Source organism: Lissotriton vulgaris, chromosome 9 (genome assembly GCF_964263255.1).
Source record: "Lissotriton vulgaris chromosome 9, aLisVul1.2, whole genome shotgun sequence".
In the NCBI taxonomy this organism is placed as follows: Eukaryota; Metazoa; Chordata; class Amphibia; order Caudata; family Salamandridae; genus Lissotriton; species Lissotriton vulgaris.
The window spans coordinates 692,634,247-692,656,883 of record NC_141697.1 but is presented as its reverse complement, the minus strand read 5'-3'; the positions used below and the strand labels follow the sequence as shown (position 1 = coordinate 692,656,883).

Genomic DNA, 22,637 nt, shown 5'->3' with positions numbered 1-22,637 from the left:
GGTCGAGTGGCGAGCCAGCAGGACACCTGCAAAGGGCGTAACGAGCCGCGGAGCGCCCGGGTCGAAGGAGCGCAAAATGGCGGAGTGAGAGTCGTCGGCGGCTGCTGACGGATGACAGATCTATCCCAGTGCCCAGCTGTACGGAGATTGCAGACCTATAACCGAGCGAGCAAAAGTTTCAGCCTGTCCTGGCGCTCCGGTGGGCCCGGTCTTCGAGAGCGACGGTGCAGGGCTTGGGCGACCTAGCGGAGTCCCGGCCCATAGTGGATGAAGTTTACACCCCGGCTTAGGGGCCTGCGACCCTGGAAGTGGAGCCCCGCCGATTAGAGGAGCGGCGGGAACGGAGCCGGGAGTGAAGGGGAAACAGGCTGGAGAACCCGCGACTTCAGCAGTAATTGGATGCAGGACCGCTGGGTTGCTGACACCACAACGACCGGCAGCTACCGGAGACTCCGGCCCTGAGGCCCTATGACCCGGAGGTGAGGGAGCAGCGGGGAAAGCACGCAGGGTTTGCCAGGGGGCCCGCCTGGTCTAATCGAGAACAGCCGGTGAGGGTCCTGGACGACATCAACGGGGCCCTACCCGGCTAGGAGCTGCGCTGGGTGCCCCGGGACTGGACCCGTTTGCCCCACTGGTGCACCCTGATCCTGAGGACTGCCGGAGCGGTGGCCGGCTCACCACCGGGCGGCAGGGACTGAGCATTGAGCGCGGGGAACACCGACAAGCGGGGCCCCACCTCACCCACGGAAGTTACACCCGGACCCCGGCTTCGGGGCCTCCTGCCGGCGGAGGTGGAACCTCGGCCTGAGCGCCCAGCAGAGCAACGGGGGTGAAACCACAAAACTACGCACAGAAGTTCCAGGCCGCTTGAGACGCTACCGGTGTGGAGCCCCTACACTGACTGGTGTGCAACCCGGAGGATAGGCTACAGCGGGGAGGAACTGCCCCGCCCCAGGGACGAAAACTCGACTTCCCGGCTTTGGGGCCTGTTTTTTTTTTTCCCCCCCTGTGCGCGCAGGAACACGACCGGGGGTCCGGCGCGGCAGCCAGTGAGGCACACGACCGCGGTGAAGAACCGCCTGGAGGTGGGGTGTCCAACGCAAATGGTCGGGAAACCCGAGCCGAGCAGATAGAAGGATCCGAACGCAGCTGGGCCCCATCACTGAGAAGGGCACCCACAGAAACCCCTACTGCTCCCGAGAGGTAAACGCACCACCGTAGCGGCAAGGTCCCTGGGACCCGACAAGCACCGCCGGAGAGGGGGCACCAACCTCCGCGAAACGAGAGACACCGCCACTTGGACAACGTGCGCTTCTCTGAGAAGTGCGAATCGGCCGTCTGCTGAGGAAACCGACTGCCAACGACTACCTTAGCGGAGCCAGCTGATCCTACAGAGGCGAGATGGGGAAGCCGCGGGGACCAAAGGGGGACGGAGCCCCGACCACGGAAACTCCAGAGAACACTCAGCAACCCCCGTCGGAGTTGCAACTGATGCAAGACAAGATCCTCGAAGCTATCGCAGCCACGAAGGACGCCTTACACCGAGACATTGCCCAGGTATCAACGGGGCTGGGACTCCTGAGGGCTGACCATGGGAAATTGGCCGACAGGGTCAAGGAGGCAGAAGCCACTCTGAAGGACATCGTGCCGGAACATAAAGTAATGAGCGGGAAGCTTACCGAAGCGCTAGACCGCATACAGGAGCTGGAGAGACGGGCGGAAGACGCCGAAAATCACAGTCGGCGGAACAATGTGTACCTAGTAGGCCTTCCGGAGAAAAAAGAAGGGGCGGACATGATGGGTTACTTAGACAACTGGCTGAGAACAGTGGTGGCCCCGGAGGGCCTGTCCCCCTTCTTCACCATAAAGCGAGCACACCGTGTACCAGCCAGGCCCCTGAAGCCGGGTCTACCCCCTCGACCAGTGGTGATCAAACTACACCACTACAGGGAAAGAGACTGGTTACTACAGCGAGCAAGGGAAGTGGGTCCCTTCCAAGTCGACAATAATAAAGTCACACTATACCCGGATTACACCTTTGAAACTCAAAAACTACGTGCCTCATTCCTGTCCATTAAGAAAGAACTGCGCACGGAGGGGCTACAATACTCGCTTTTATTCCCGGCCAAGCTCCGAATAATAGTGGATGAGAAAGCTTTATTCTTCACGACATCAGCGGAGGCGTGGGCCTGGTGGGACACTTACAAGGCTGGGACGGATGGGGCCCGCTTCAGAGCCGAAAGCGAGCTCCAACAGAGCTCGGCAAAAAATTCCAAGAGGCTCCGGAGGTATAGACGAGAATCGAAAAAACCGACGGAATCTCAAACAGAAGAGGAGCGGAAGGCAGCACTACAAGCAGTGAAGGAGGTGTCTGGCACAGCAACGGCACCACTGGAGAGGGAATCGAACTCGGAAGAACTACGAACGGGCTCAGAAACTGAACTATCGGAGGTGGACAGCACAAAGTATCCGAAGGTCACGCCACAAACAGCGGAAGAAATCTTCGGCAGCTGAACATGGAACATAAGGGACTGGCAATGACAGAAGTGGCTGGTATGGCGCGCATGAACTCTTGAGCAGGCAGCCGTGAGACTGAATTATGTGAGTCTTGATGCAAATTGAAGGGCGGGGGAACGGAGAAGGCATCTGAACGTAGCAGAAGCTAGTACACGTACCCAGAGGCCCATAAGGCCACCGTAGTACAGACTGCGGAGTAGGAAGATTTGAGAGCACGTTGCTCACCAGTTTGGATGGGGATAACTCTTTTGCAGTTAGGTCCTGTTCTGGGGAGGGGGGAACCCTGAGAGGTTGGGGTGACTCAGGGCGTAGTTTGGGGGGAGGGAGGAGGGACTGAGCTGGGGGGGAACAGGGCTCAGAGAAGGGGGTTTGAAGTTTTGTTGGGGGTAAGCGGGGTTGGTGTCAAACCTGTAGTCTGGTCACAAAAGGAAATGGACTTGGTCGAATGCGACGGGACAATGGATAATGTGGGGTCATTAAAATGTGTGTCCTGGAATGTGCGGGGTCTGAACTCAATGGCAAGGAGACACAAAATACACTCCTACCTGGTCCGCAGGGGGGTTCACATAGCCTTTCTACAAGAAACCCATCTAACTAAAAAGGAAGGTATAGCACTGCAAAGGAGATGGAGGGGTCACCTGTTCTACACCACGTACTCAGCGTTTGCTAGGGGAGTGCTAATTTGGGTTCGGGCGGGGGTTCCCTTCCAGGTCACTAGGCACACTGTAGATCCGGATGGGAGATTTGTAGCAGTCGAGGGCTTACTCAGAGGTCGCCATATAGCACTCTGCAGTACTTATGCACCAAACGTGGAGCAAGCATCGTATTTCACTAGACTTTCCCGGATATTAGCTACCTATTTCACCGGGCCGGTACTGATGGGAGGGGACTTCAACTCTATTGAAGACACCACATTAGATAGGTCGCACCCACCACTACATACATCCCCAGTACACAGGTTAGCGAAACATAGATCAGACTGGCAAGGGAAGTGGGACCTGACAGACGTATGGCGAATAAAACATCCAACGGAGAGGGACTATTCCTTCTATTCCAGCTTACACGACCTCCATGTCCGCTTGGATGCCTTCTTGTGCTCTCAGCCAGTACTGCCGATGGTGGCCCGGACTGAATATTTAGCACGCACGATATCAGATCACAATCCCTTGCTCCTAACGCTGGATTGGATGAACGAAATTGCGCAGATTCCGACGTGGCGGCTCCGGCCTGATACGTTGGATGACCCACCGTTCCGCACAGCGTTAGAGGACAGGATCTCCCAATACTTTGCGGAGAATGAGGGCACTGCTTCCTCCAGAGCTGCGGAATGGGACGCGCTCAAGGTAGTGGTGAGAGGGCACTGTATAGGGAAATTCGTGGGTGCGCGAAGGACATTAATGGACGATTTGGACAAGGCTGAGCGGAAACTGAGAGTAGCGGAAAAAGAACGGCCCAACCGCCCCGAACTCCAGGAAAGGGTATGTGCTGCGCGAGAGGCAGTGGCAGTGGAGGTGGAGCGCCTTCGTAGCTTTGTTTACAAAACATACCTGACTAAAACTCTAGCCGAGGGGGACAAAACTGGAACGCTCCTGGCCTGGCTGGCCAATCCTAGCAGGGGCAATACCCCGATTCTGTCCCTGAAAGGGTCGGGTGGCGAAGTCTACAACACTCAACCGGACATATTAAATTGCTTTAGGGCATATTATGAACGGCTATATAGAAGGGACTTGGGGAACCGACATGAGGCGATAGATGCCTTGTTGACCAAGATACAGCTACCTCACCTAGAACGGGAACAAACTGATGCCATCGGAGCCCCGATCACCTTAACAGAAATTAGGGGAGCAATAAAAGGAATGGCGCGCAATAAAACACCAGGAATGGATGGACTGCCCATCGAGTTTTATGGGAAATATATAGATCTACTGGCCCCAAGACTCCAAATAATATGTACTGAAGCCAAAGTGAAGGGCAAATTACCCCAATCGATGCGCGAGGCGATCATGATTCCCCTCTTAAAACCACGTAGAGAAAGCACTGACCCGGCCTCGTATCGACCGTTGTCAATGTTGACGACAGATTATAAAATCTTAAGTACAATCCTAACCTCTAGACTGGTAACCCATATGCAAGGTCTGATCCATAGGGACCAGTCGGGATTCATTCCTACCAGGAACACATCGCACAACATCCGCAGGTTTCTTCGGTTAATGGCGGATCCTCCACCGAACGCGAGAACCCCCATGGTATTGGCGATCGATATAGAGAAGGCCTTCGATAGCCTGGAGTGGAGTTACTTATACAAGCTGATGCAAAGTTTTGGCTTGGGCGAGGGTTACATACGATGGACGAAGGTACTCTATGCCTCAGCGGGTGCTAGAGTGAGAGTGGGAGCTTTGATATCGGGTCGATATGAGGTACACAGAGGAACTAGACAGGGATGTGCACTTTCTCCCCTATTGTTCACTCTAGCGGTGGAGCCTTTAGCGGCACTGGCTAGAAGTGGTGCATATTACCGCGGTTTAGAGGTTGGAGGAGCCCGCCACTATATATCATTGTACGCAGACGACCCCCTGTTGTTTTTAGAAAACGCCGAGGAGGCAGTGGAGGGTGCGGAGGAGCTACTAGCGCGATTCAGAGATGTCTCTGGTTTAAAAGTGAACTGGGCGAAATCTTGCCTCTTCCCCATCCGAAAAACAGAAAAGTGTTCCCTGGTCCGTCCCGGACTACGCTGGGAGCCTGACTGCCTACACTACCTCGGGGTATATATCTACCACGAGCCCACAGATCTATTGGATGGCAATATAGGCCGCTGTATCCGAGCGCTGCAAGGCAACATGTCCTTCTGGGCCACCCTCCCTTTATCCATGACAGGCCGGGTGTCATTGCTCAAAATGATAGCCCTGCCACGATTATTGTACTTCTTTAGGACCCTTCCCATATGGATACCAGGAGCAATCTTTAAACGCCTAAAATCCCAGATGGTGTCCTTCCTGTGGGGAACAGGCAGGCGGAAAATAGCGTTGGCGACTCTGACCCGCCCGAAGAACGAGGGGGGACTGGCAGTCCCTGACTTCGAGCTTTATTACCTGGCAGCACAACTACAGTTTTTCACGCAAGAGGTAGCGAGAGTATACCGGGGCCCAGAGCAGGAGAGAGACATTGGCACCCCCGCCACGTGCTAGCGTATATAACCTTACAACAAAGGCTAGTACTTGGAGGGCTGTCCCAAGAAGAACGGACGATGAGATTATGTTGGAACCGCATGCAAAAGCGAGCCGGTCCTGAACACCCCTATGCGCCCGAAATCCCAGTAGGCATGATAACGGCGCTACCACATGGTGGAGACTGGTCGAGACTCCAACTTTGGGAGGAGGCTGGTCTACAGATGGTGGGAGACCTCTATGACGACGGAGTACTAACACCCTACCAGACCCTGCAAGAGCGATACGACCTCCCAAGAGGAGACTATTTACTACATGCAGCCGTGGTGAGGGCTATTCAGGCACACTGGGGGGAGGGACTGATGGAACCCAAGACAACATTAGTGTGCCAATACACGATGATGGCAGCTGGGACATTCAAGGCGGTTACGTGCCTTTACTCCAGAATGCATACGGAGAATATGCAACCTCTTACGCGCCTCAAAACTCATTGGGAGGCTGATCTACAGAAGGAAATCCCAGATACAATGTAGTCCCAACTGGTTCAGAGAGCCAGGAAAAGCACCAGAAACGCCAGCTTCCAACTAATACATCTTTACATTCTCCACAGGGCCTACCTCACACCGCTCAAAATAGCAACGTATTTTGGCGCAGAGGACGCAGCATGCCCCAGATGTGCGCAACTAGGTGCAGACCTCCTACATATGCTGAGGGACTGTCCACATTTGCAAGACTACTGGAGGGAGGTGGGCGACACCCTGAACGAGGTAGCAGACAGGGAACTGCAGTATGACGGCGCGGTTGCAATCTTACACTGGTTTCCGCACACACGCAAAAACAAACTATCAAGCAAATTTATAGACATGGGCTTACTTATTGCAAAGAGGGAACTAACCAGAGGATGGAAATCAAGGGCGGCGCCGACACACCGAAGATGGCTGAACGAGTTCCTGAAATGGGCTGCGGTGGAGAGCACAATTAGGTACCAACTGGCCCGACGTAGATCAGATGAGAAAGCTCAGGAAACAGCAATGGCGTGGGAAATCCTGGTTCAGGCCCTCAGAGATAGTGCAGTGGAGAGTGAAGAGGAGGGGGAGACTATGGACCCAGGGACCCTAGGGGAGGTGGTCCCGAGACCAGCACCAACACCGGACACGCAAACACAACATTCGACTTAAGACTCCTGGAACTCTCAACACAGTTAGATCTTCCGACACCAGACACAGGCACAGACACCAGGGGGGGGAGAATCTCAATTACAATGGAGGACACAGTAAACGTCTAATGGATATTGGAGGAGAGGGGGGTGAAAAATTAAAAGCAGAGAGCGGTGGACCACTTGAGTTGACTGCACTAACCAATGGGGTTTGAAAGATGCTATTAATGTGAGAAACGCCGCCCGACCTCCGGGGTGTGGGTGTACAGCTGTGTGCATGATAACCGGATGGAGCCTAATGGCCTAAGGTCCCGCAACAAAATACTGCAAATATGTTGTAATACTTACATTGAACTCTGCAATAAAAATTGTTTTACAAAAAAAAAAATACTAAAATAAAATAAAAATTATATCAACCTAAAAAAACCAAGGGAGTCAACCAAATTCGCTTTTGGAAAGATTCCATTACTATTCACCAAATGTCCCAAATACTCAACTTCACTTGCCCTGAAAACACATTTATCTCTACGTAAAACTATACCATTAGTTTGAAATCGGGAAAGTACCTCTCTAAGAATTTTGTCATGCATCACATTGTCAGGAGCAAAAATAAGAACATCGTCTTGAAAGACAGACAAACCATTTATCCCCTTCAAGATTTTTGACATCAAGCGCTGAAAGACTGATGCCGCTGAGGCAAGTCCGAAAGGCATTCGTACATATTGAAATGTACCAAATGGTGACACAAAAGCAGTAAGACATCTTGATTGTGGAGCTAGTTCAACCTGATGATAGGCTGATGCCAGATCTAGTTTTGTGAAAACTTTTGCATCTTTAAGAGTGGCTAACATTTCATTTATGTTGGGTAGAGGATGAGAATCCACCCATATCTCCTTATTCAAACAGCGAAGATCCACTCATACTCTGAGTTTGCCATTTTGCTTGCGTGCTACTACTAAAGTAGATGACCACAAAGATGATTCCACTGGTTCGATTATCCCTTTAGTGCACAAGGAGTCTAATTCTTTCTCTAAATCCTGTCTTATGCTGAAAGGTACTTATGTTTAATTGGACAAGCCCCTTCTTTTACTTTAATCTTGTGTTGAAAATCTTTGATTTTTCCTAACTCCCCTGAGAAAATATGCGGAAAGTCATTCACCAAATGTTCAAGGTCAGGATGTTCTCTTATAGCTAGAACCTGTTCTTTAGTTCCCGGTCTAAGTACCATCCCAAATAAACCTTGATGAAACCATCCTAATATATTCAACCCTTTGTGTGCTACATTAATTTTCCCAGCAATCTTTCTACCTTTGTACTCTAAAATATCTTCAATGTAACCAGACAAATCAAACTCACTCCCTTCATACGATACTGCTTTACAATCAGGAGGCAACAAATGTCTGCAAGGCCAAGTTGCTTTGTACAACTCTAAAGTGATCATGGAGATTCGAGCACCAGAATCAACAAGGAGACAGAGTGTTCGATCTCCAACTAAAATGTCAACGTAAGGGTCTACACACAGTTCTGGATTATCCACAATAACACCATCCTACCTTACCACCACAACCATATTGCTTAGATCCTTTGTTACACAATCTTCTTCTTCATAATGGATATTTTGCTCCGTGACACACTTCACTTGCACAGGTTTAGACCTTACCGTTTTTTACCAGTTTGACATACTTTTGCAAAATGCCCTGTTCTATTGCAAATCTTACATGTTGCAAATTTCGCTGAACGCCTAGTCCCCCCAAAAACACATCTGAAACAATCATTACTCCTAGAAAAGAAAGAATTCTGATTATTAGGCGTGTGTTGTTTGTCATGACTTTTGTTTTCATTACTCTTAGTGTCTTTCACTTTGATAGTAGACCCCGGCTCATTCTTCTTTTCTTCCAATTCTTTAGCAGAGAGTTAAGACATTTCAAAAATCTTAGCCACTTTAATAGTTTCTTCCAAAGTTGGATTGCCTAATGACAACAGCTTCTGCTTTATATTCTTATCAGTACAATGACAAATGAACTGGTCACGCACTAGTTGTTCCGAAAAGTTTTCAAATTGGCAATCTGCTATCAGACGTCTAAGTGCTGTAATATATGTATCTACATCTTCACCAGACTGTTGTTTTCTCTGTAAAAATTTATGATAGAGCATAACAAGGCTAGGTTGCACATCAAACCTAGTTTGTAACTGTTTTTAAAGTTTCCTGATACTCGTCCAAAGGATTATTTTCATCTACAGGAATTGCAGGAAGATGTTTGAGAATCTCCCTACCTTCATAACCTAGAGAATATAGCAAAAGGTATTTTCTTCTTTCTGGCCTAAATCTTGCTGCACCAATTGCCCCCAGGTAAGTCTCAAATCCATCATACCACTGTTTCCACTTGATGGGTGAATCACAAGGTGTTTCCAAGAAAGGTGGTGGTGCTACAACACTCTGCATTTCCCAGATTTAAAATTGTATTTATGCTTGTAAATGTGCAACCTCCTAACTTACCTAATTAACTGAAATTCAGTTTGTTAAGAATCCACTAGATGGCAGCACAGTAGAAGAAAAGAAAAAAAAATCAAACTGCCTTGGTAAATGTCAATATCAATGTGACTGCAAAAAATGAGAAAATGTCTAAGTAGAATATATAATATAACCGTTGTAGAGGAATACCAATAATATAACGTTATTCCTTTTTATTTCTTTAAATTCCAACTGCTATGCCACTGCGCTACTTTTCCTTTATGAAAGCAGTGTAATTGGAAGGCATATTCACTTTGATTGACACTGGAGCATTGAGCCGCTCCCTTTATTTACGCTTCCTTATTGTCTCTTTGTGACGTTAATTGCAAAACGTCGGGTGTTCGCTAATCCCTTCTGGTACAGGGAATCATTGTGACGTCAATCTCCTCATGCGTTTCACCACTGGAATGCAACGCGCCTTCCACGTTCGTACGTCAATACGTCCTCAGCCTCTTACGTGTGACTCTGACAGTTGTTGAAACGCAAACCTTACTCATGAATTTCAATGCCCCCAGATCCGTTTTTTATGCTTTTCCGCCCTGCTCACTGCAATTAAATGCACTGGATAGACATCGCACGGTCTCTCCTTACATTTACGTCGTGCAGAAGAACCTCTAGCGCACAATTAAAATTGCGCTCTTCATCCGATTAGTGACACGAACTCCGTGGGTTCTTGTTGATGACCCAGCCCTCGTCGCCATCAAAAGCGTGTCGTAAGGGTACACGGACACAACAGATAAAGGTGAGCTGTAGTTTATTCTGTGTCTGCTGGACCTCAAAGCAGGGCAGCTACAGCTTCACGACTAGGCTCTCAACTGTCTTTACCTGGAATCTTACTGAGTCATCTTAGAACTATCGTGCTTTAACAATGCTAGAAGTCTATAACAAGCCCAAGACTCTACAGACATCTACCAGGCAGTTACGTGGGCATCACTGCACACGTTTACGAGATCCTACTGTCTGGACAGCCATGTCTGGAAAGACTGCTTCTTCTGTTGTTCTGTTCTTCAGGACTTTCTGGTATGATCTTGGTTCGCAGACCCACCTCCAGGGTTGGTATTGCTGGGGTATCTATTCTAAGGAAAGGAATTTATAACTAACTGTTTCTTTCAGATGAACAAGTTACTTACCTTCGATAACGATATATCTGTAAGAAACATAGGTTAGTTATAGATACCTTACCTCCCCACCCATCCTCCCCGTGATGCGAACTGATTTCTAGGGTTAAGGACATCCTTTCAGGGCCCTAGTTTTGTGCACCAGTGGTTAGTGTCTTGCATGGCTCTGCGTTCACGGCGCAGAAAGTCGTGTACAGAACTGACGTTTGTGAGTGGTCTAAGTAACTTCTGCAACGTCATCCTGGCAACCACGCCCTCACCGACAGACGCGGAGTCGACCGACGCCACCTACTGATGCGCAGGGGTACTGCTGACAAAAAACTTTCCGGATCCAGTCTGATGCCTGGGGAATATTCTAAGGTATGGAATCTATAACTAACCTATGTTTCTTACAGACATATATCGTTACCGAATGTAAATAACTTGTTCTTTAGTGCCGAAACCCATCAATGACATAAAAGGCACTTTTATTCATAATCCGGACCTATTGGCTTTGCCAGAGCTTGTTTTAACCAGTTCTCGCTAAAGGCTCAGGACAAACTTTAAAACAATATTATTAACACATGGAAATCCAGGCAATCCGTGAGAATTCTAGTGTTTGTTACATGAAATAGAGATATATTTAAATTGAACCTCTTAATCAATAACCCGAACCTCACAGTTGGGAAGCATCGTTCTCTTCCAGGGGATACTCATCAATAGTCATAAGCACTGAATAGTCCCGCCCTCGTGCGGGACCCCGGAGCAATAGCCAATAATATGCATATATCTACATATATATATATATACATACATATAAATACACATATAATACTATATATATATCTAGATAATATGCATTATACATATGCAGCCTAAAATAACCATACTAGGCTCAAAAGACTGCCCCCAAAAGCCTGAAACAAATCTTTACATTTGTAAAATAAAGACATATAAATGACATTATATGAAAATGCAAAGAAGAAAGCACTGCCTTTGTTGTCTTTGAAACACACCACCTTTATTTTCAAAGGTAAAACAGGCAGGACCATAGAGGCAGCTTTAGCCTAGATAGGCTGCATTGTAACAATAGGAAAAAAAACTGGCGCCGTGCCTTTAAGACCTCCAGGAACCTCCAGGCTCCCATCATGCACCACAGGTGACAGTTAGGTCAGTTCTTTTTTCCGGCTCCTTCTGTGAGGATCCTGGAGCATTGAGCTCGCCAGTTGGTGATTCTTTTTCACTTTTTTCTGGTAGTTCTTTCAATTTTTTGTCATTACTCGACATCTTTAGTCTTTTCCTGACTAATTCTACAATTTTTGTGGTTTTTTGACCTTTTTTTTCCAGTCAAAATGCCTGTCTTATTTAATAAGTGTCCGGCCTGTGGAAAAAAAATGTCTAAAACAGACCCTCATTCGGTCTGTGTGGCTTGTCTTCCATCCACACACAAGCCAGAGCTTTGCTACCATTGCAGCAAGTTATCAAACAGAACTTTAAGAGAGAGGGAGAAGAGCAGGCTTCAGTTCCTGCATGACAGAGGTGAAACCGTGAGTGGAAGAGAAGAACTTCACTCCAGGAAACCTTCTCCTCAGCGGAAAGAACATAAGGGAAGAGGGGAGAAGAGAAAACATCGTTCCCCGTCGAGTTCGAGGGACAGATCTTCTTCTAGAGTTCCGGTATGTTCGAAATCGTCGAAATCAGCGTCACGTCTTCCGTCGACGTCGAGGTCGCCGTCGATGAGAGGTGAGAGACGCCATGAGCGTAGGCGATCCAAATCTGGCTCCCCTACGACTACGAGAGGACGGGACTCGACGTCGTCTCATCGACGTCGCCGTTCGCCGTCGAGAGGCTCAAAAAGTCAGTCAAGGCCGCCGTCAAGAGGCGCTATGACATCGACGTCGAACCGGGAATTGGAGGCTTCGACGTCGAAGAGCCCTGATCAGTCGAGGCACACGACGCCTAGAAAAACTTCGTCGTCGAAGCGCCTGACTCCATCACCCAAGAGACCCTCGACGTCGGGAAGGTCGACGCCGAGGACGTCGACGGCTCCGCCGAGGAGGACGACGCCGCAGAGGACGACGCCGCCGAGGAGGACGCTGCCGCCGAGGAGGACGCCGCCGCCGAGGAGGTCGCCGCCGCCGAGGAGATCGCCGTCGAGGAGGTCGCCGCCGAGAAGATCGTCTCGGGAAAAATCGACGTCGAAAAGGCCACGTTCCACGTCGCCTGCAGCTAAACGACCTAGAACGGTTTCTAAAGGCCGATCTGAGGTTTCTGTGGCTGTTTCTGGGAGTTCTTCATCCCCTGACCTGAATATAGTTCAGATCTCTCCAGAGCCTTCAAGAGCTCCATCACCTACAGGAGCTAACATATCTCCTCGATGGTTGGGAGAACTTAGAGACTGGAAGATTAGGAGAATCAATCTTCCAAAGTCTTGGTCCAGGTCGCCAGAGTCGAAAAGAACCGTGTCAAGATCAAGGTCACCTCTTCTTCGAGTGATCCAGTCTCCTGAAAGGCGACAACGTACTCCGCAGAGGAAGTCTCCTTCCGTGAGAAGGCGGACGCCTTCTCCGAGGTCCTCACATCACCGATCCAAGAAACGTGATACGAGATCCTCTACAAGATCTACGAATTCGAAGAGATATTACTCGCCTACGTTATCTTCGACTCCTCCGAGCAGGATATCGCCGATTGATGACGTAATCACTTTCAATGAGGTTCTTTGCCGGGGAGCAGCGAAACTCAATATAGAGATGCCTGTCTCACTGCGAAGACTACAGTTATCTTCGAAACTTTGCATCAGAGATTATCATCGAGACCTTTACTTCCTCTGGTTCCAGGTCTTTTGGAACCTGCCGAACATAAGTTCTTAACACCGGCTTCTTTGGGAGCGGTCCCCTCACGGATCGCAAAGAAGTACAGGGCTCCGGACATTGACCCGTTATTTTTAAGAGCGGAGCCGCAACCTGATTCGGTCATCGTCTCAGCGGCACGTAAAAATCAGAATGGATCAACGTCCTCGTCTGTTCCCCCAGACAAGGATAGCAAGACTTTGGATTCGGTAGGAAAGAAGATGTGTGCCACTTCTGCTTCCTACATGAAGGTTGCCAGCTCCTCCGCTTTATTGGGTCGCTATGACCGTTCTCTTTGGGATTCCTTATCCAGATTCGCAGAAAAACTTCCCAAAGAAGACAAGAATGACTTCTTGGAAATACTTCATGAAGGTGGGCTAGTGTCTAATCAGGTGATTAGCGCAGCTGCGGATGCTTCCGATCTATCCACGCATGGCTATGCTCATGGTCTTTGTGCGAGGCGTTCAGCTTGGCTAAGACTTACGGGACTCAAACCTGAAGCCCAGCAACGCATTCTAAACCTGCCTTTTAATGGGAAAACGCTCTTTGGGTCTCATGCTGACGACGAGATGTCAAAAATGAAGACAGAGTTGGATTCTGTGAGAGCTGTAGGTCTCGAAAAGAGAAAGGACAATTTTAAGAAAAAATACCGTCCTTATGATCGGAGACAGAGCCAGCAGAGGGTTCAAACCCCTCAATGGTCTTCACAACAAAATCAAGGAAGATCTCAGTTCTCCCAGCGTCGTCCTGGTAGAGGAAGAGGCGGAATTTCCAGACAGTCTGCTCCTGGAAACAAGCAGCAACAGCAAAAGCAGTGAGTGTTTGCTTCCCCTGAGCCCGTTGACCACTCCGGTGGGGGGAAGTGTGCATTTTTACCTGGAGGAGTGGAAAAACATCACAAACGACGCATGGGTGCTGAATATTGTGCAAAATGGATATGCAATCAGGTTCAAGTTTCCACCACCCTCAATTGTTCCTCAAAAGACTGTATTCCATCGTCTTCACCTTTTGAAAAAGGAAGTGTCGGTGTTAATCCAAAAGAAAGCCATCGAGGAGGTCCCAAGGACACAACGTCGAAAAGGAATTTACTCCCGTTACTTTCTAGTTCAAAAGAAAGGTCCAAGCAGGGAGTACAGGCCTATACTAGATCTCAGGCGCCTCAATCAGTTTATCCGACGAGAAAAATTCAGAATGCTGGCGTTACATCAAATAACCCCACTTCTGCATCAAAAAGACTGGATGTGCTCCATAGATCTTCAGGATGCGTATTTTCACATCCCCATTGCCCAAAAACATCGGAAGTTTCTGAGGTTCTGCATACAAACCAATCATTACCAGTTCGCAGTCTTGCCCTTCGGGCTAAAGTCAGCTCCTCGCACCTTTTCAAAGTGCATGGCAGTCGTAGCGGCTTTCCTGAGAAAGAGGCATATCTTCGTCTATCCCTATCTAGACGATTGGCTGCTAAAGAGTGCATCTCCAGCTCTACTTCAACAAAATCTCACGTTCTGTATTCATCAGCTGCGAAGACTAGGTCTGCACGTGAACTTCAAAAAGTCTATCCTCAATCCCACACAGAGGATCCACTACCTGGGCGCACTTCTGGATTCAAAGGACGCAAAAGCGTATCCTTCGGAGGAGAGACTATCATCCATTCTCCTCAAGTGCCAAACAATGTTAAGGACTCTTCGACCAACGGCCAGACAGATCTCGTCTCTGCTGGGATCCATGGCGTCTTGCATTTTCCTTGTTCCAAACGCCAGGTTACACATGAGACCTCTGCAACAGTCACTAGAGGATCAGTGGTCCCAGTTTTCAAACCGATGGGAAGACAAACTGTCACTGTCTCTGGCGGTGCGAATCTCCATTCAATGGTGGATGCAGCGGAATCATCTGGTTGTGGGAGTACCTTTTCAGGATGACATACCCAAACGATCTCTGGTGACAGATGCGTCCCTGCAGGGTTGGGGCGCTCATCTAGAGTCACTTCAAGTTCAAGGAGTGTGGTCGGAGAAAGAAAAGCTGTATCACATCAACATGTTGGAGCTCAGAGCTGTCCATCTAGCTCTCAAGGCTTTCTTTCCTGTGCTCAAGACATCCTCTCTGCTTGTTCAGACGGACAATACAACAACGATGTACTATCTGAACAAGCAGGGCGGAACGAGATCCAGACCTCTGTCGCTGGAAGCGCAAGCAATCTGGAAGTGGCTTCTGGCTCGGGGTATGAAAATTACAGCTGTACATCTGCCAGGTGTCCTCAACGTCCAAGCAGACGAACTAAGCAGACACTTCGCAGAAGCGCACGACTGGGTCTTAAAAGACGAAGTAATAAAAGACGTTTTTCAAACCTGGGGGTTACCGGAAATCGATCTCTTTGCAGACGCAGAAAACGCAAAATGCCGCGTCTTCGCATCCAGGTACCCACAACAAGGATCCAAGGGGAATGCTCTGTGGATAGACTGGACAGAGACATTGCTCTATGCCTTTCCACCGATTCCACTCATTCCCTTGGTGATCAAGAGGCTGTACAAGTACAAGACAGACATGATTCTGGTGGCTCCGGATTGGCCTCGCCAATGGTGGTACCCGGATCTCCTGTGTCTATCCAAAGTGCCGCACAAGAGGCTTCCTTGCTGTCCGGATCTGTTGACGAGAGAGAACGGCAGGGTGTTCCATCCCAACCTGCCGTCCCTGAAGCTAGCAGTATGGTACCTGAGTTCGTCCAGTATGGTCACCTAGGTCTTTCTCAGGATTGTATGTACATCTTAAAGGAGGCAAGAAGGGCTTCTACAAGAAGAACATATGCTTTCAAGTGGAAGCGATTTTTCACTTGGTGTGCAGCTGAAGGTCATGACCCGATTCGAGGTCAGGAACAGGTACTGTTACCATACTTACTTTCTTTGGCTAAAGCAGGTTTGCAGTATTCTTCTATTAAGGTACATCTGGCAGCAATAACAGCATATCGAAAGTCCCCTTCTCAGGGTTCTTTTTTTCAAATGCCAGTTGTAAAGGATTTCCTGGAAGGTCTCAGGAAGGTATATCCTCCCGTGAGGGCCCCCTCACCTCCTTGGGAGCTTAATGTGGTTTTGTCTAAATTGATGGGTCCTCCATTCGGACCTATACATAAAGCTTCTCTTCAACATCTTTCGTGGAAAGTGTCTTTCCTTGTAGCTATCACATCTGCGCGCAGGGTGAGCGAGATTCAGGCTTTTTGTGCAACAGAACCCTATCTCGTTTTCCATGCGAATAGAGTGGTACTTCGGACTCATCCGAGATTTCTTCCTAAAGTAATCTCGGATTTTCACATAAATCAATCAGTGACACTACCTACGTTTTTTGCTACTCCGAGCTCTGCAGCAGAAAGAGCTCTGCACTCTTTGGATTTGAAAAGAGTTCTGAAGTTTTACCTTGATAAAACTAAGAGTGTCAGAAAGACTGATCACCTGTTTGTGAACTACGGTCCTCTAAGAACAGGTTTTCCTGCTACTAAGAGGTCCATTTCTAGATGGATTGTGTCATGCATTCTGTTATGTTATCAGTTGGCACGAAAGCAGCTCACGGGTAGACCTAGAGCTCATTCCACTAGAGGGAAGGCTGCTACTATAGCAATGCTTAAAAATGTTCCTGTGCATGAAATTTGTAAGGCAGCTACGTGGCGGTCGGTTCACACATTTGCCCGCCATTACTGCCTCGATTCTGATGCTCAAGCTGATGCCCAAGTTGGTCAGGCATCACTGAGAAATTTGTTTGGGTAATTCACATAATAGTGTGCTGTCTAGAGGATCTGGTGTTCGTCCGCAGGGTATGGGATGGGCTTGCTACTCTATTCAGTGCTTATGACTATTGATGAGTATCCCCTGGAAGAGAAGGATTAGTTACTTACCTGTAATCCTAGTTCTCTTCCAGGGGTATACTCATCAAAGTCATAAGCACACCCACCCTCCTCCCCGGACGAATACCAGACCTGATTGTGTTTAGCATTACCCATGCTGTGATTACACTGTTATACGCCGTCCAAAAGAACTGACCTAACTGTCACCTGTGGTGCATGATGGGAGCCTGGAGGTTCCTGGAGGTCTTAAAGGCACGGCGCCAGTTTTTTTTCCTATTGTTACAATGCAGCCTATCTAGGCTAAAGCTGCCTCTATGGTCCTGCCTGTTTTACCTTTGAAAATAAAGGTGGTGTGTTTCAAAGACAACAAAGGCAGTGCTTTCTTCTTTGCATTTTCATATAATGTCATTTATATGTCTTTATTTTACAAATGTAAAGATTTGTTTCAGGCTTTTGGGGGCAGTCTTTTGAGCCTAGTATGGTTATTTTAGGCTGCATATGTATAATGCATATTATCTAGATATATATATAGTATTATATGTGTATTTATATGTATGTATATATATATATATGTAGATATATGCATATTATTGGCTATTGCTCCGGGGTCCCGCACGAGGGCGGGACTATTCAGTGCTTATGACTTTGATGAGTATACCCCTGGAAGAGAACTAGGATTACAGGTAAGTAACTAATCCATGCTCACCGCTGAAGCATCCAGGCATCTAATGCAAATACCAAATCATGGACGTCGAAGAATGCAGAAATAATAGTTCTAGTTTTACGAGACATCTGTGCAACATGTATTTTGTTAACTTAGAACTTTTTCATTTCCAGCCACTCTATAGTGATGTCCAAGGCCTACTTTCGTGGTGCAGAATCGATAGGAGTCGTATTTTATATGAGGGAATGATATGGGGGTATTCCATAGGTTGGTTGGCTTGTCCTGTTTTGAGACTGCCCTGTTGTAGTTTACAGTCTATCCGTAACGGAGCCAGTGTTTCAAAGAGTGTGTAAAGGAAAGAAGTTTAATAGACGGGGTGCCTGAATGTGTCTTTTCTTGATTACCCTAAATAATAGACAGAATGTACAGGTGTATGGTTTGCACATTTGTTAAAAAAAAAATGAAAAGGAATCATTATCATATAAAAAAAAACCAATGGTACTTGTGAGGAGAGCGGCTTTCCAGGATCTGCTTTCAAGCATCCAATTTTTTCAAGTTTTGGTTCGATGGACTGAAAGTATTTGGCATGGTTTAGTAACAATACACTGGTGCAAAATGCCGCAGCCAGAATGCTTTGTAGAATACCCAAACATTCCAGGATCACAAAACATCTCAGGGACCTACACTGGCTCAGAGTCGAAAACAGGATTCGTTTTAAAACGCTGAGCTACTTGTTTAAAATTAAAGCCGGGACTGCCCCCAAGTATCTCCTAGATCTTGCCAAACTCCATGTCCCCAATCGCAATCTTCGCTCAGCCACATCAGCAAAGTTTGCGGTTCCCAGGTATAAACGGGCCAAAATGGGTGGGAGATCATTCTCACATTTGGGCCCAACCCTGTGGAACACTCTGCTCATTCAAATACGCAAAGAGGAAAACTACAGGATCTTTAGGAAAAGCGTAAAGACCTGGTTGTTTGACCTATAAGTACCCTGGACTCCCTCTCTGGTTAGCTGGGCTCGTGATCCTCTTTTCGGCGCCGGGAAACCCTTTGTGGGTAGCTGCGCGCCTTACAAATACTATAAAATAAATACATACACTGATTTGCTTTTGCGTTTACTAGCTGTGACGTTTTACTTTGGCAAAAGGTTGCCTCACTTAATGCGCCAATCAAATTAATTTGCTATTCGAAGTACATGAATAATGAACTAACACGGATTTATTTCTCGTATGTAACTTTACAGGCACGAGGAAGCAGAGTCCCAGGCTCTAGTGTGCTATCACTCTTCGGAAGAAGAGCCTGACTCCAGCCCGTGGCTTCCAACACAGTCCCCGATCTTTGGATCTCGTGGTGAGTTCTAAATGTCTTCTTCAAAGCCCACGCAACATTACAGTTGTTGTAATCTTTTTTTTTTTTAAACTGTTTTAATTTTAAAACAAATTGCAGCTTTAAAAGACATTATAGAGCCATCTTTGGCAGAGCAACACATGATTTCAGCATTATTTCACAACCTCCAAACAGTCAGGATCACATAAGATTACAATTTTAAGCGGCATTCCATTCTTGTTATGGTTACTGCTGTGTGATCGGGTCATAACAGCAAGAAAACCCACTCCTGGACCACATGCACTTGCGTATTATCCTCGGTTGCCCACACTTGTTGTAATCTTATTACATTTTCTTTCAAAATATGGAGGGAAGTCTGGCAATCCATAATAAGGTTACTTCGGTGCCAAATTGGAACCCTCATATATGAGCCCCTGAATTGCCACTCTTTATTCTACTTTGTATTTTGTATTGAAGTACGCCATGAGCCAAATCTTTGAAAATAAAACAGGTCAATGTCCATGCTTTTTATTAGTTTTGTAGTTGGTGCAAAATATACAATTTTTGTCTGAAAAAATCACGCTAGTATATTTTATGCTCTTTAAAACTTTAATCTGTGCATTGATAAATGTTTGCTTTGACTCTGGTTTTCTGTACAGTGGGCATTTGTTGTGCCTAGACATGTCATACAAAATACATTGACCGCATATTTTGTCTTAATAAGTTCTAACGAAAAGGGTATCCAATATGTGTTGAAGCCTATTCATTTTTTCTCAATTGGTTAGACTCTCCATACGTTTTTGCTCTGGCATTAGACAGCTCTAGGTGTCTAGAAAGGCCTAATACACATACAGCCCTACACATAGTAACCAGTACGGCACATACAGAAAGAGAATTTTGGTTAGCCCTCTACAGTAGGCCTGGGCGGAACTCGTGGAGTTTCACTCAGTGGAATTGCGAAGAGTTCAAGAAAACCTCAGCGAGATTACTCAGTATTGCGCAAATGAGCAGAAACAGGCACGTTGCGCTGCTCGCACTGCGTTTAAGTGCTGGGAGAACGTTCCGTGTTGGTTTTTATCAAATCACTGCATACCGCACCACTTGGCATGCCAGAGGACGCAACTTCCGTAGCTGTTTTTGCTGCTGCTTGAGTAGATTTTCTTCTCTTGCAGCTTTCTGACTGCGAACGGTCACAACCGACCTTATTGGAGTAACAAGGCCTGAACTCCGCATTACATGCGAAACATGGAGTGGCCAAGAGTGCGCAAGTTCTGCCAGCGGAGCGAGATATGTCCCCCACCCCAACTCTACAGCAATTTATGGTTAAGCTTCTTTCAAGCTTTGGGTGGATGGGTTGAGCTTTTTGTTTTGGTATCAGGCCACGGCACTTTGGGGATTTGTACATCTTTTCTGAGATCGATTAAAGTAGTTGTGCTATTCTTCAGCTCCCCCAGTACTCCTGATTCTCCTAATCAACTCAATCAGAGCTCGTATTTTCCCTAGTGTTCCTGTCAGGCAGTCATTTAATTGATCGCTCCTGATTGTCCTGATGTTCCCACCGGGCACATTTTAATTCATTGTACCTAGTTTCCACAGCCTGTGCTTCTCCCATCACTACTACCTGCCCAGAAACAGGACCCTCCATGCCTGAGGAGCCCATTCACAGCACTCTGAAAAAGCATAGTTCATTAGTATTTGACCGACCTTTGGCCATGATGGACTTCCATCAATTCCCATGGGGACAGGGTGACAACCTGTCTGTAATTTACTTGGACTGTCCTTACTTTCAGCCTGCTGTATGTTTTCCGTTATTGATCAGACAACAGTTAGTGTCTGTCTGTAATTTCAGCACTGTTACGTTTTCCAGCACTCTCGCATATGCTGAAAACGATGTGATATACATTTAATCTGCTCCAAAACAGATATTTGTACTGGCTTTCAGTGAAGTATCAAAGTTTTTTGAGCACTGAATGTATTAGAAAAACATGTTCAATAGAACACAATAATATTGCAGTTAATTTGAAAAGCTGTAACCTGTTTTTGCCTTACAGCGTTTCGGCTTTTCCTTATTGATGTTTTCCAAGTTATTGTCCTTCTTGACTCTTTCCCTCTCATTCACCCATTATTTGGTGCTAAGATTTTTAAATACATTGCAGGTTTTTATTTAATTTGAGCGTGTTGATGCTTCTAATCTAATTTTGTGAGATGGGTAGGTGTACAAATTAATGGATGGATGAACGGAAGGATGGAAAGATGGGTAGGCGGATGGATTGATGGGTGGATAGTGTGGGCATAAATGGAGAGGGTGTAAATGGGAAGATGGCTGAACAGTTTTTTGCATTGTTTGGGAGGATGGATGGTCAGATCTTGGTGAGTGTATGGGTAGATAGATGAAAGGCAGGGCATGCATGATTGTGTGCTTAGCTGGACAGACAAATGGACAGACGGATGGGTGCTTTGAGTGGCTGAGTAAATGGGGTGGATGGACTGATTGATGCACAGATGCTTGTATGGATGAGCCAATAGATGACTCTGGATGGGTACAAGTATGGATAGATAAATGTCAGGCTTGATGACGTGTGCTTGTACAATGGATGGATCAGGTTGGCATATCCATCAGTTAGCTAATCCTACACTTGCTATTCTGCATGCTATCTGCTCAGTGACCCTAAAAGTGCACCTTAGTCATTACTTTATGATATCCGAGCCCGCCTTAGCCAATTGATTGGCTGTTTACCTGGGATGCACTGGGTTTTGTTATTAATATGTGTTCTTCGAAGAGCAAACTGATCAATTAGGCACTCACTGGATCTAGACACGACCTAGCCCTACCCTGGCCATGCTTGGGGGCCCATGGCACAACTGGCCCGACCTCCCTCTCCCTCCGCAAGCACCATCACCACTGCATCGCCAGAGTTTGCCAAGGTGTGCTATTCATTCAGATGACTTTCCTTTACAGTTCCTGGTCTCTCATTTGAGATATCTATCCAGGGGCGCAATAAAACTTTTGTTTCTCAGACATGGGAATAATATTCCAAGTCCAGCTTTAGGCAATTATGGGTGCTTCAACATTTCACAGAGAGGGCAGTAGTAGGAATAGTGAGGAGAGAGCATATATCTCCTATTTTGCTTGAATCGGACTGGCTGTTGTAAGAAAGTGGATTATTAATTGAGGTGGATCATAGTACACCATAAGTAATACAGTCACTAACTAGTTAGCTTCAGATGAAGGGTTCAATAATTTAAACCCAAGCTCAACCCCTAAAACCTATAGCACATAACTGATATTCTTAACTTGGAGAAAATGTCTAAAGCATTTTAAAGTACCAAAACAGTTAAAAGATAAAACCATAACAAGATAAAATCATACTTGAATTTATGAATAATAGAGAAAAACTTAATGAACAAACTGACTCCAAAACAACAAAAATCCAATAAGGGGACCCAGAGAGATGCTTTTTAAAAGATTTAAGGCAAAATGTAACAACAAACATTAAGGGCCAATCAGTAATCATTCTTCTCA

At 47.0% G+C, this 22,637-nt stretch overlaps 1 protein-coding gene across 1 annotated transcript in view; it reads left to right on the top strand.

Annotated features, from left to right (window-relative positions):
* Window positions 1-22,637, top strand: part of MEIOSIN (meiosis initiator) — a 2,303,138-nt gene that overhangs the window by 972,188 nt on the left and 1,308,313 nt on the right. The window contains exon 7 of the mRNA XM_086938419.1: window positions 19,032-19,138. Within this exon, the coding sequence (XP_086794545.1) occupies window positions 19,032-19,138 (107 nt within the window). The remainder of the gene's footprint in view (window positions 1-19,031; window positions 19,139-22,637) is intronic.